Raw genomic sequence first — 14,162 nt, forward strand, 5'->3', positions numbered from 1 at the left:
TGTAATGTACTTCATGTTTGTGTTGTCTTAAGCCACTAAGTTTGGGGTAATGTTATAAAGTCATATAAAATGAATACATTTACCTAGATCAGGGGTTAACAAACTTCTGTAAAGGATCAGACACTAAATAGTTTATGTTTTATGGGCCACTAGCTATCTATCGCAACTACTCAACTCTGCCCCCATATCTCAAAAGCACTCACAGATAAAACAAGTGAGTGTAGCAATGTTGCAAAAAACTATTTTCAAAACAGGTAGCATACCCTGAGGGACAAGATATTTGCAATTAATTTATCTGCCAAAGAACTTGTATCCAAAAATATATTAAAAAAAACTCCTATCATTCAATTAGAAAAGGTTAGATAATCCAATACAAAAATGAGCAAATAACATAAATAGGTACTGTACAAAAGAGGAATCTCCAAATGGCAAAGAAAGCACATGAATCAGTGTCCGACTTCATTCGTCATCGGGAAAAGGCAAATTTAAAGCATGGATGAGATACTACCATATAATACTAGAATGAATGTCTAAGAAAAAAAAAAGGCAATATCCAGTGCTGGTAAGGATGAGGAGCAAGTGGCAGATCAATGCCTCGCTGGCAGGACTGTAAAATGGTATAGCCGCTTGAGAAAACAGTCTGGAAGTTTCTTATAAAGCTGTCATACACATGCCCTATTGACCTAGTAATCCTACTTTTAGGTGTTTACTCAAGAGAAATGAAAACATGTCCACACAAAAACCTGTATGTGAATGTTTAGAGTGGCTTTATTCAAACTGCCAAAAGCTATAGAAAACCTAAATGTGTATCACCTGGGGAATGGAAAAACTACTCAGCAAGGACAAAAGGGAACAAACTTCTGATGATACATACAACAACAAAAATGAACCTCAGTGAAAAAAAGCATGCTCAGAAAGCTGCATACTATAACCATTTATAAGACATTCTGGAAAAAGTAAAACTGCAGGGGCAGAAATAAGATTTGTGGTTGCCAGGGCCTGAGGGTGGGAGAAGGAGATTGACTACAAAGGGACATGATACTTTTTGGGGTAATGGAAATATTTTCTATCTTGATTTTTGCTGGTGGCTATAAAACTATGCATTTGTCTAGATTCATAGACTTGTACATCGAAAAAGGGTAGATTTTATTGTATGTAAATTATACTTCAATGAACCTGACTGAAAAAAAAAAAACTTCTAGTACCATGTACTGTCAAAAATGTGGAACAAATGCAACTCTCATATAATGTAGAAGGGAATGTAAAATAGTACATCCACATCAAAAACTCTTTGGCTGTATTGTAGCTTATGGTTTAGTATTTCTATTCCTGGTTATATGCCAAGTGGAATGAATACATATGTCCGCTAAAAGACACATATAAAAATAAAAGACACATATGAAAATGTTTTAATGGCTTTATACGGAAGGTCCCAAAATGGAAACACTACAAAGATACATCAACCATGGAATGAATAAATTCTGGTGCATTCATCTAGTAAAAAACGAACTACTGCTACACACAACAGTATTAATAAATCTTACAATGCTGAGCAAAAGAAGCGAGACTAAAAGAGTAAATATTTTATGGTTCCATTTATATGAATTCCCAAAATAATCAATCTATGGTAACAGGATTTGGAATACTGGCTCTTTTGGGGAGTGGACAGTCATGGGAGGGGTTGTGAGGGAGGTTTCTGGGGTGCTGGCAACACTCTGCACCTTGATCTGGGAGATGCATTCGTTTGTTAACACTTGTCAAGCTGGACATACACTTGGTATTTATGCCCTTTATTACAGACTAGTTTTCAATAACAATTTTGTACAAAACAAAGAAAAAACCAGGCAGTGGGTTGGATTTGGCCCACCGGCCATAGTGTGTCAGCCCCTGAAGTCGATGGTAGAATTACAGAAGAGTAATTTTTTCATTTTGTCTATATTTTCTAATTTTGTCTATAATGTATATTACTTATATAATACAAAGTTTTTGAAACATTAATTTTAGTATCAAGGCATAATGAAAATAAAAAGAATATACAACAAAGACTCTATTAATAATCTCATTGCTAAATCAGCCATGTCTACCTTGGACATATGACAGGTGAAAAAGAAAAAAATTCACGAAGAAAATGCATTTTTCAGCAGTGTTTTTAAGCAGTGAATGTCACAATAGCACTGTAACAGCTGACTCCTCCTCAAATTAAATCTGGGCCTCTCCCAGAAACCAAGTCACTTTCTATCTCACTAGTCTTGTTTTATTTTTCTTCATTGCACTTATCTGAAACGACCTTATTTATTTGTATGTTTGTTTTCTGTCTGTATTTATCCAATAGGATGAAAAGTTCATGGGGGCAAGGCCCTTGTCAGTTTTGTTCACTACTATATTCCCAGGTCCTTGAAGAGTGCTTGATACATAAAAGTCAATCAATAAATACTTGTTGAATAAATAAATAAATTATGTGGACTTCAAAAGATTAGCAAACTATGGCCCAATAACTAATCATAGTCTATGCCTTAATAAAAGAGAGAGGAGTAGCTATGGTTTGAATGTTTGCGTCCCCCCTTCCAAACTCGTATGTTAGAATCCTAACGTCCAATGTGATGTTATTAGTAGGTAGGGCCTTTGGGAGGTCACAAGGGTGGAGTCCTACTAGATGGGATTAGTACCTTATAAAAGAGCCTCCAAAGAGACTCCTAGCCCCTTTCACCATGTGAGCCCACAAAGAGAAGGCCCTTGCTGGCTATGGACCAGGAAGAGGGCCCTCACTAAATGTGACCATGCTGGCACTTTCATCTTGTACTTCCAGCCTCCAGGGCTGTGAGAAACAAATTTCTGTTATTTATAAGCCACCCAGTCTGTGGTCTGTTTGTTATAGCAGCCCAAATGGATGGAGACAGTGGTAAACTATTAAAGCATAGCATGCCCATATTATTAAATAACTAAAACAGGACTGAAAATAAAAAGGTTTTATTATATATGTTACAACTCAGAGATAGCCTCTAAATAGAATGAGATTCAATGGCCATTCCATTTTTGCCTCTAACAAAATTTTCTCTTATAACTGGGAAGAAAAGGTGTGAAGCCTTGAAAACGAAGGAATTTACAATAAAAAAAATCCAGTTCTCCTGTAGATATGTACCATTAAATAGCAGGGAGGGGAGAACAAAAGCTAGCAAATTGAGATAGTTGGACTTGATCCTAATTTCCAAGAAAGGACTCTGTCACTGAAAGGGTCCCTTAGGAAGTAAAGTCTGCTACTGCCGCCACCATTGCTGCTGATGGAACGTCAGCATTTACTGAGCTCTCATTATGCCAAGCACTTCACTTACATGAACTCATTGATAGTCAATAACTCTACAAGGGTCAGAGAGGTCAAATAACTTGCCCAAGATCACACAGCTAATAAGCAGCTGAGCTAGGTCTGAAAGCAGATTCCTGAAAGCAGTTAAAGCCCATCTCCCAACTCTTAAGCCCTATGGCTTCCTTTTGTTACAGGAAGGATACAAACATTCAACAACTCAGTTTTAATTGGGCCTTCACCAACTCATCAGCATTTGATGAATCCCAGATGGTTTCTCACTTCCCCACATCCTTTTGTGAAGTCTTAGATAAGTCTAATGTGTTCAAGCAGAATTAGTGTTTAATGTATGGGTCGGGAAGGAAGCAATAATTTACTGAGCACTTACTATGCTACAAGTGCTTTACATACCTTATCTCATTTAATTCCCACAACAACTCCATAAACAGAAATAATTCTCGCCATTTTCTGAGACAATTGGACTCAGGGAAGAGATACACCTAATAAGTGACAGAGCCAGGGTCTGAACGCAGGTTTGGGATCTCTTTCCACTGCACCTAGTGGATGGTAGAGACTGAGGCTTTCTATATCGTGTTCCTCACAAAAGGGCAGGGCTGAGAACTCAAGTAAGTGCTGAAAAGGAAGAATAAAGGAATGAAAGAATAATGTCATGTCGGATTAATCAAAGTGGCTTCCTAGATATGCTATGTGAGTTGGTTTCAAAGGAGATGAGGGAGGGGCTGAATTCATGGGGAAGGTACTAAAAGGCACCTAGGCAGGAAAAAAAAGATGGAAAATGCACAAAATCTAAAGTATAATCATTACCAAACTCTTAGAATATAAGCAAATGAAATACATTTAAGTAAATCTTACTTCGTTAACAGTAAATCTCTCAACACTATGTACATGCCAAAAGAACTAGCAATTCTCTTTAAGATGCCAGTTCAAACTAGGACAGGTTATTAATGCTTTAACGTAGCTAATCTCTAACAAATGGTCATTTGTTGGCTGATGTAAAAGGAGCTGGCAATTTCCAGTGGTGGCTTTTACTGGGTAAGTCCATATTTCAGCGCCACTCCTGGCTGCCAACAAGTGTCAGTTTCAGCAGAAATTACCCTGCCCCAGGGTAAAAATCCCTTCAGGTCTGGGATGGGGCATCTAATGTGGGGAGAGCTCATTGCCAGAGTCCATATGCAGGGAACAAGGTTTTTCTAAAATTACGCAATAGCTTTCCATCAGCATATTCTCTTTCATGACAAACATACGCCAATAGCGAAACAGTAGAAAAAGATTTTAAATCACCTTAACATCTGCCTGGGCATATCAGAATATAACCCTGAAGTAACTATTAATCTTCAGTTATTTAAAAAACTGGCACTATTTCCCAAAAGTTCTTTTTATTTCTAAAAGCTAGAATCTAGAGGAAGCACTTAGTTTTTCTTCACATACCACATTCGAGTGGCAGCTCATAGAAGGCAAACATAGTTATTTTTCGGTTCACTCATTTTGAGGAAAAAAAAAAGTCTACATATAATTCCGGAACTTTTCCACAACAACTCTATCCTGTGCACACCAGACAGACACCCTTACTACTGCTCAGCTTTTCCTTCATGAATCTCTAGTTGACTCCTTATTCAACAGCGCATGTAACACTGCTCTTAACATTTTCTCCTGTCTCCAAGCTCTAAAGTTGATTTCAGAAGCATTGCCAACCTTCATTCTACTTCAAAATGCCCCTGAACATTTATGTACCCTCTCAGAGGAAGACGTGTCAATCCCTCCTTGCTACGGCTCACCTTCCTTCTACCTGGGCTCCTGATGCCAACCTCTCTTCCAGGAGGACCCTCAACGATGTATCAGTGACCAGCTCGACCATTCCTGACAGACCTCCTATATTACCAAACAGCTTCCTGGGTCCATCAACTTCAGCCCAAATTTCCTTGGCAGTGACCCTGTAACAACATCCTTTTTTCTCACTGCCAGCACTCAGGCTACCCTTTCTGCTCACTTAAACAGGGGCAACCTCCATCCTCCTAATTGCTCTCTCTGCCTCTGATTTCTCCCTTCCTAATTCATCAAGTCCAATGCGTCAGCTTCATCCTCTAAAACACAGCTCTGACTTTCACTTTTCTTCTTAAAAAGCTCTAACGGCTTGATTACATATTAAATCACTTTCAAAGTTCAAAGCGTGGTATTTTAAGCCCTCCAAAAAGCTGGTTCTCATCCGTCACGTTTCTTCGTCGCACTAGGCTCTCTCCAACAAGAGGAACATAATACACAATGTCACTAACCCTTACTGAATGCTTACTAAGCATCACTCATTCATTCTATTGTTCATTTTTATGCTCTTGATTTTACTGAAGGCCTACCCCATGTCAGGTACTATTCTAGGCATTGGGAATGCAGCAGTGAACCTAACAGGCAAAAAGCTCTGCCTTCATCGTGCAGCTTACAATTCAAGAGGGGGAGCTGAGCAATAAGTAAATAAGTAAGTAAAATATTATATGGTATATCAGATGGCGGTAAGTACCATAGAGAAAAACAGGGAATGGTAACGGGGGTGTGATTTTTAAAGTGTGGTTAGGGAAGGGCTTCCTGACAAGGTGACATTTGGACAAAGATCCAAAGGAAATGAGAGAACAAGTGATGAGGATATCTGAGGGAAGACAATTCCATGCAGAGGGAACAAAGTAGAAAGCCCCTGAAACACTCCATGTTCAAGCAATAGCAAGGAGGCCAGTTAGGAAGCAAAGTGAGGAAGAGAATACTGGGGCCAAATCATGGGGTGCCATTGTAAGAACTCTGGCTTTTATTCTGAGTGAGCTGACAGCCATTGGACGGTTTTTGGCAGAGAAGGGTGACAATCTGATTTAAGTTTTAAAATAACCACTCCAGTTGGTGTGTGAAGAATCTGTAGGGAGCAAGGTTAGAAACATGGAGATCAGACAAAAAAATGATGGGAACTCAGGCCAAAGATGTAGTAGAAGAGAAGGACAGAATTTGCTGATGGATTAGACTGTAGAGTGTGAGAAAAAGAGGCGCCAATGATGACTTCAAGGCTTTTGGACTGAGAACTGGTGAGATAGAAGACCAATTTACCGAGATGGGGAAGACAGTGAGAGTACATAATTACAGGGGAGCGGGAGGAAGACCAGGAATTCAGTTGTACACATTAGCTTTGGGATATCTATTAAGTATCCAAGTACACTTGTCAATGAAGCAGCTGGCTCGACCCCTTGGAGTTCAGTGACTGGGTCCACACTGATGATATCCGGGAGTCATGAGTGCAGAGGTAGTTTTGAAAAGCATGAGACTAGATGAGATCCCCAGTAGCCAGAACTGGCCTTGGAGCACTCCAATGTTCAGAAATTTGCGGATGAGGAAAAACAGGAAGAGAGGCCAAGAAAGAGTAGGTAAGAGGAAAGCCTGGAATAATAATATTATCATGAGGGCTGGGAATTAACCACTGACTTTAAGAACATCATCAGTGGTGACCATTGCAAGAACAGCGGAATAGTGATAAGGACAAAAGCTGACTAGAATGGGTTCGAGCAAGATTGGGATGAGAGGAAGCAGAGATAGTGAATATAGTAGACACGTCTTTCAAGCCACATGGCCACACACTTGAACCATGTGCTTTACAGATTAAAAGATAATTCTCTTACTCCTCCCATCAACCCTGTGAAATAGGTACCACTTATTATTCTCATGTACAGATGAGAGAACTGAGGCTCAGAGAAGTTAAATGATTTATTCAAGGACAGAATCTTTGAGTGGTAAGGCCAGGACCCTTAACCCAAGTTTGTCTAATTCCAAAGCCTAACATTGGTGACTCTGTGATAGAGCCTCCCAGCCTCTGGGAGGAGGTCGCTGTGACCTGTTCCTATTCCGAAGGGTTCACTAGTTCTTTAACAAGGTCCGAAAGCCAGCCTGTTCTGGGAACACCAGGGCAGGCTCCCATTTTCCTTTGTGAACCTCTCAGTTCCTATAAATAACGTCATTACTGCACTGACCTGAGTTAGGATGCACCGATCCTTTGCCGTTTTTCACATCCACCACCCATGTGGCTTCTTTACCCCCAGGGCCATCCTTCACCTTGAAGGCAAAAATACCACCGATTTTCTTCACAAACTGTTCCCCCTCCTGGAAAGGAAAAAATAACATTGGGAATTATATTACGTTCATTTCTCTGGCTTTTTTCTCCAATCAAATTAAATGTTTACATAAGATACATGACGTGAGCAGCTGGACCAGCAGGCAGTTCTCAAGCTCCCTTAGGATCTTTTACTCAGAAAAGTCTGAAGGGCAACCAGGCAAAAACTCCCTCATCGCCAAATCTTCTGTTTAAAAATGGCTTTTTGGACACAACTGGTGGAAGGAAAAGGGGCATGGGAGGTGGCGCAACAGCATTTTTCACTGAAATAGCCTTCATGTATCTCAATAATTTCTGAAAGATTCACTCTGGTGTCCCTAAATGTACAAACCCCCACTCTCCCCCCCCCCTTTTTTTTACAGGTAAATTCCTTTACATTATTTCTGGCTTCCCACAATCAGCACTTAAAGATAAGTGGTTCTGAGATCAAAATCTTTTTTGTTGTTGTTCAACCCATTTTCTGGATTATTATAAAGAATTATACAATAATATACCATCTACCACTTACTTTTGGATCTTGAAGAACACAGCTGGAAAAATAACCTCAGATACATATCTCTGTAGGGGGTTTCCATTCTCCCTCTGCTCCCCTCCATCCCCACTCTGCTTCACCTTTCCTTACCAAAATGCTGACTGAAACAATGACTGGCACCAGACATTGTTCTAAGCACCAAGACTATAGAGTAGGAGTTACAGGGGCAAGTGATAATACACTGTGATGACTGTGACAATATACTGAGGTAAAGAAAAGCACAGGGGACTAAAGGAGCACAGAGGAGAAGCTAAGCCAGCTGGCAGGATGAAGAAATGATAACCACCTCACACACCTTGTAAAAAAAAAATAAAGCAAAACCACATAATTTTATGCAATATTCTTTTTTACAAAGAAAACACATTGTAATGTGGAAAAATTCAAATATCGATAAGCAAAAAAAATACAAATAATTCATAATTTCATCACTCAGAGAAAATATTTTAGAATAAATGCCCTTTTTCCCTCTCTGCATATACATTTTTAAAATGGCATTATATTGTATATACTGGTTTGTAATCCACTTTCCTGTTTAATATTAATTATTCTCATTACTATGTCCCTAAATATTCTTCTACATAATTTTAAATGACCACATATAGTCTTTCGCAGTAGAAGTATTTAACCAATACCCTGTTACTTGATATTTAGATTAGTTCTAACTTCTGGCTCTTATAACTGCTGTGAGCAACATTTGTATATCTAAATATTTTTATATAGCCTCATTTATTTAAGATTAAATTCCTAGAATTAAAACTCTGCTAATTAAGAACACTGAATCTGGAATCAGCATAGGTTTGAATTCCTGCTCTGCCACATACTTATATAACCCTAGGCAAGTTACTAAACCTCTCTGAATCTCAGTTTTCTTATCTGTGAAATGGGGATAATAACAGTAGAGTTATATAGCTCAGAGTTGTATGAGATTTAAATTATGTAAATGCCCATAAAGCACAGAGTAATTGCTCAATAAATGTTAGCATTTTCCCCCCTCTATGATCTGTCTGCTACTCCTGTACCACTATTATGGCTTTATAATGTACTTTACTCTTTAGTATAGTAAATCCCCATCATAATTCCTCTCTTCCAAATATTCTTGGCTATTCTTGGATTTGTTTGAATGTTTTTCCCCCCTCCAGATATATACTATAATCATTTAATTAGTTCTCCCCAAAACACTGTTGCATTTGGATGGGGTTATCAAAAATATATGTATCTGTTTGGGAAAGCAGCAGTATTTTTATAATATTAAGTCTTCCCATCCATAAATATAGTGTATCTTCAAGTTTCCTTTGATGCCCCATAGCAATGTTTTGTCATTTTGTTTCTCACATTGGCTTTTATATATTTCTTAGTTTATTGTTAGGTATTTTTATATTACTCTTACTAATAATATATTCTTCAATGTTTTATGACTGGATTCCTGCAAATATATAGAAAATACATAAATCTTTATTTATTTTGGAACTGGCTATATTTTGAGTTCTCTTATCATTTCTAATAGTTTTTGTTTCCCACCTTCTTTATTTCAGCCTTACATCCCTATAATAATTTATATTCACGATTCTTCCATTTGGTATCATAATATTCATTCCTTCAATAAAGATTTAAGTGTTTACTATGTTCAGGCACTATGATAAGTGCCTGAGTACTCAAAAAATTATTATCCCTGAGGAATTTACATAAGCTGACATCAGATACTAACCTCTGTTTCTATGTATGCAGAGAGCCTAGTCAAAGTTACTTTTGTTGTGTTTTGTTTGTTTTATAAGTTTTATTAAGATATCATTTACATACTATAAAATTTACCCTTTTAAAGTATACAATTCAGTGGTATTTCAGTATATTCAGAGTTGTGCAACCAACACCACTCTCTAATTTTAGAATGGTCTCACCACCCAGAAAAGAAACATATGCTTATTAGGACCACCCCTCCACTCTTATTCTCCCCTCCTGCTAGACTCTGGCAACCACTAATCTACTTTCTGTCTCTGTGTATTAGCTTATTTTGGACACTCCATATAAATGGACTCATACAATTTATGGTCTGTTGTGACTGGCTTCTTTCACTTAGCGTAATGTTTCTAAGGTTCATTCAGGTTGAAGCATGTATCAGTAATTCATTCTTTGTTATGGCCAAGTAATATTCTATTGTATGGATATAGCACATTTTGTTTAGCCATTCATCAGTTGATGGTTGTTTCTTCTTTTTTACTACTATGAACAATACTGCTGTGAACATTTGTGTGCAAGTTTTTACATGGACATAGGCTCTAATTTCTCTTGGGTATGTATTTAGAAGTGAAACTGCAGTCCTAAGGAGGTGTTTAACTTTTGAGGAACACTGTTTTTTAAAGTGGATACACCATACTACAATCCTGCTAGCAATGAAGGAAGATTCCAATTTCTCCACATCCTCACTTTCATTTGTCTTTTTTATTTTAGTCATCATAGTGGTGTGTCAATATTTTTCTTATACATAGATAACATACCTGAACCTATTTAGAATCAACCATAGGTCTTAGGACTCCAAATAAGCTATTCTAAAAATATTTAGTCTAGGACTATTTATCTCGACCGTCATGGAGGCAATTCTTACACGTGGGTGTCCTGAAATCAACTACCAATATTTTATAGCTTTATCAAGAAACCAAAATGACTATCAGATTTAACTGAAAGGGAAATTCTCTTACTTTTGCTTTCCTTAAAAGATTTCACTCAAATTATTTTAAGTTAACTTAAGAAAAAATTACAAACAACAATAAAAATGGATGGAGGGAGATAAAGTTTTCAAGTGCTTTTATATACATTTTTTCTTTAATCTTCATAAAACTCTCTAAGTAGTTAGACAGGTATTGATATTAGCTCATTGAGCAGAAAAAACAATTGAGGCTCATAAAGATTAAGAATCCTTCAGACTACTCTCTATCCTGCTGCCAAGTAATCCATCTAACATAACCCATCTAACCCTTACATAATCCACTTAACACTTTCAGGTATGGATTTCTTAAATGGCTTCCCACAGTCTACAGGATTAAGTCTGTCTTTACATATCATTATTTCTCCCAAAATAAGACCTAACTGGAAAATAAGCTCTACCATTTTTCAGGATGCTCGTAATATAAGCCCTACACCAAAAATAAGCCCCAGTTAAGATTGTCAGCTAGATGGATGCATTTAGTACGTCCATTGCAACACACGACAGACGTATTGAATTTAAAATATTAATATATAATTAATATAAATCAATATTATTGACATTAATACTTAAAATAAATGATAATATAAATTATAATTCAGTATTTGTAAATACCCAAGCAGGTGCCTTTGCACAAGAGGTTAACGCCTATGTACATGGATGAACTCGAGACTTATTGCTGAATGACCAATCGGAGTACAGATACAACACACGAATAACATACGCACTTGATTACGAACAGACGTGGTTGTGTCTAATATGAATCTTCATAATTCAATACGTCGTGTTTTGTAACGGACGTACTAAATGCACTCGTGTGAAATAAACATATTCTGAATTTTAGTGCCTGCAATTTTTCGTTGCTTTTGTGTGGACCATCATTCTTAACTGTCATCATTTTTGTTGCCACTCCTGTCTCGTCAGTCTTCAATTAACACTTGATTTAATGGTAGATTTACAGGGAATAGTATTTTGATCCCCAGACAAGATGAGTGCAAAAAGAAAGCTATTTCATCGAGTACAAGAGAGGAATCATGGAGGAATCCTGGGGCAAGAATCTTACAGCTTTCTGCAAAAAGAAGCTGGATCCCCAAATGGTCCGAAAATGGCAAGCAGAGTACGATAACCTCAGTCAACAGGTGGATGAGGGAAATGCTAAGAACTGCAAGTGTGGATCAGGTCGGCAACCATTATTTCCTGAGCTGGAAAACATCATCTGTGAATGGATTGCTGACAGGAGAGCAAAGGCTTTGGCTGTGCGCAGGGCTGATATTCAAGCATTTGCCCTTGCAGTGGTACCACAGTTAGAAACATCCCCAGAATTCAAAGCATCACAACACTGGCTGGATAGCTTCCTTCAGCAATATGAGCTGTCTCTAAGATCGACAACACTGTGAAAGCTGGAAGATACTGAAGTTATTAAACGTGCACTTGCATTCAAGTCCTTTGTTGACGGCATCGACTTTTCTAAATACCAATTCTCCAACATGATTGCTATGGATGAAACTGCAGTGTTTATGGGCCAAGGATCTCAAACGACAATTGATCAGAGGGGTGCCTCGTCAATCTACATTCCCTCTACTGGTTATGAAACTGCACGTGTTACCTGTAGTTTGGTAATTCGTCTGGATGGAAAGAAAGCCCCACCTCTAATCATCACTAAGGGCAAGAAAGATAAGGATGAATGTGTTTCAGGCATTTATGTTCTTGAAACTGAAAAAGCCTGGTGCACACTAGCAGTTATAAGGAAGAGGGTCGATTTAACGCTGCTACTTGTTTTGCAAGGTGGCCAAAGAGGTCTGCCAGTCTGGGATTCAGCCAGCACTCACTGCGCTAAAGACACGAAGAACTTCCTTGCAGAGAGAAGAACAGATCAAATAACGATTCCCGCAGGAATGGCTGCCTATCTCCAGACTCTTGTTATTGCAATAAATAAGCCATTTAAGGACCATTTGCGCATGGAAATCAATGACTACATTGAAAACAGAATGGAGAGAAATCACCGTGGAAACTTTGTGAAGACTCGCCTGCAAGAGGCCGTGACTGGGGTGAAGAATTCATGGGATGAAATCACTGACAACTGTGTTGCCGATGCACTATGGGCAGGCTACATGGGCAAGACGTGCTCACTGAAGGAGAGCTCTACTGCTGGACGTGAGAGATTGGGGCCAATGCTTCTGCAGGAAATGGAGTCGCAAGAAATTCAAGACGGAATTCAGCATTTGGAGAGTTAGGACAATGTTCCAGAAGATGATGACATGACTATATTTGAATAAATGTAGATTTCTGTACATGAAGAATTGAATAAATGCAGATTGTTGTACATGAAAAAATAAGGCATCCCCTGAAATAAGCCTTAATGTGTCTTTTGGAGCAAAAATTAATGTAAGACCTGCTCTTATTTTCAGGGAAATACAGTACTATTCAAGATTCGTCATAATCTGAAGGATATTTATCTGTTATCTTCAGATACTGTTTAATCCTCCTCAGGCTTTATGTGCTAACAATACTGCTCATTTTGAATTCTAGGAACGTATGTGCCTCACGGCCATGCTCATGCCCTGCTCTGGTCACTCACCTCCTCCTATTCCCTATTCCCACGCCAACATCATCAATTCAAATCTCAGCTCCCACGCTAACTCTTCTTTCTGGGAAGAGTCTTTTTGGTTTCTACTGGATACTTTAATGGCCCTTTGCACATGCACCCAGGTTTCTTGTTAAAGCAGGTTTTCCCCCCACTGGGAAAATTTTTTCATGTCTCTCTTCACACTGAACTCTATGTCTCCTCACAGGCAGGGACATATGGCTCGTAAGTAGTACAACCAGCACTCAATTCCATGTTGGTTTACCTCCACATTCAATGCTCTTTCCATTTGACCTCACCATACTGCAAAGGAGGATACATCAATACTTCTGAACCTTAGTCTTTTAAAGCAACTTGTCACCATAAGTGAATTAAAAGAAAATTCAAAGTCTTCTCCACATTCCTTGAAATCTATTATCTATCCCTCAAGGTTCTATGGAGACAATCTAGAAGAGTGGATTGATACGCTGGTGTGTTGGGTCACTCAAGAGCCAGGATTCCTTTGGGGCCAGCAGCCCCTCAAGGACTACTTCCAGGTGCATTTATGCCATCTGCTTGCACAATGCCTCAGGAATAGAGCTATGACAGACACCAACAAGTTGGAGCAGGAAAACACCAGCAAACACTTAGAAATTCTAGTTGCATACTTGGAGACAAATTCCTCCCACTTCCTTAAAACAAATGTAGATTAATTTTGCACTTGGTATTACTTTGGAGAACCAACTTACCCTCATAAAATCACATCCTTTGGTCAATAAAACATTTTCAATTGAAGAGAGAGGGAGAGAGTTAAAAGGGGAAAGAAAATACACATTTGTTGCGAAACTGGAGATCATTAATACTAAGAAAGTTCTAAGTGCCTCCTTGCTTGAAGAAAAGGACTTCTTTTTGAGTAGG

At 38.4% G+C, this 14,162-nt stretch overlaps 1 protein-coding gene across 5 annotated transcripts in view; it reads right to left on the reverse strand.

Moving 5' to 3' along the window:
* The window catches only part of SCP2 (sterol carrier protein 2), a 99,247-nt gene that overhangs the window by 4,754 nt on the left and 80,331 nt on the right, over window positions 1-14,162 (reverse strand). For 4 of the 5 annotated variants that reach the window (XM_081056111.1, XM_081056112.1, XM_081056113.1 and 1 more), the window contains one exon: window positions 7,312-7,441. The exons of the other annotated variant lie outside the window; for it this stretch is intronic. In XM_081056111.1, the coding sequence (XP_080912237.1) occupies window positions 7,312-7,441 (130 nt within the window). The remainder of the gene's footprint in view (window positions 1-7,311; window positions 7,442-14,162) is intronic. 5 annotated transcript variants of the gene reach the window in all.

The sequence above is a fragment of the Rhinolophus hipposideros genome (assembly GCF_964194185.1).
Source record: "Rhinolophus hipposideros genome assembly, chromosome: 8".
NCBI lineage: Eukaryota > Metazoa > Chordata > Mammalia > Chiroptera > Rhinolophidae > Rhinolophus > Rhinolophus hipposideros.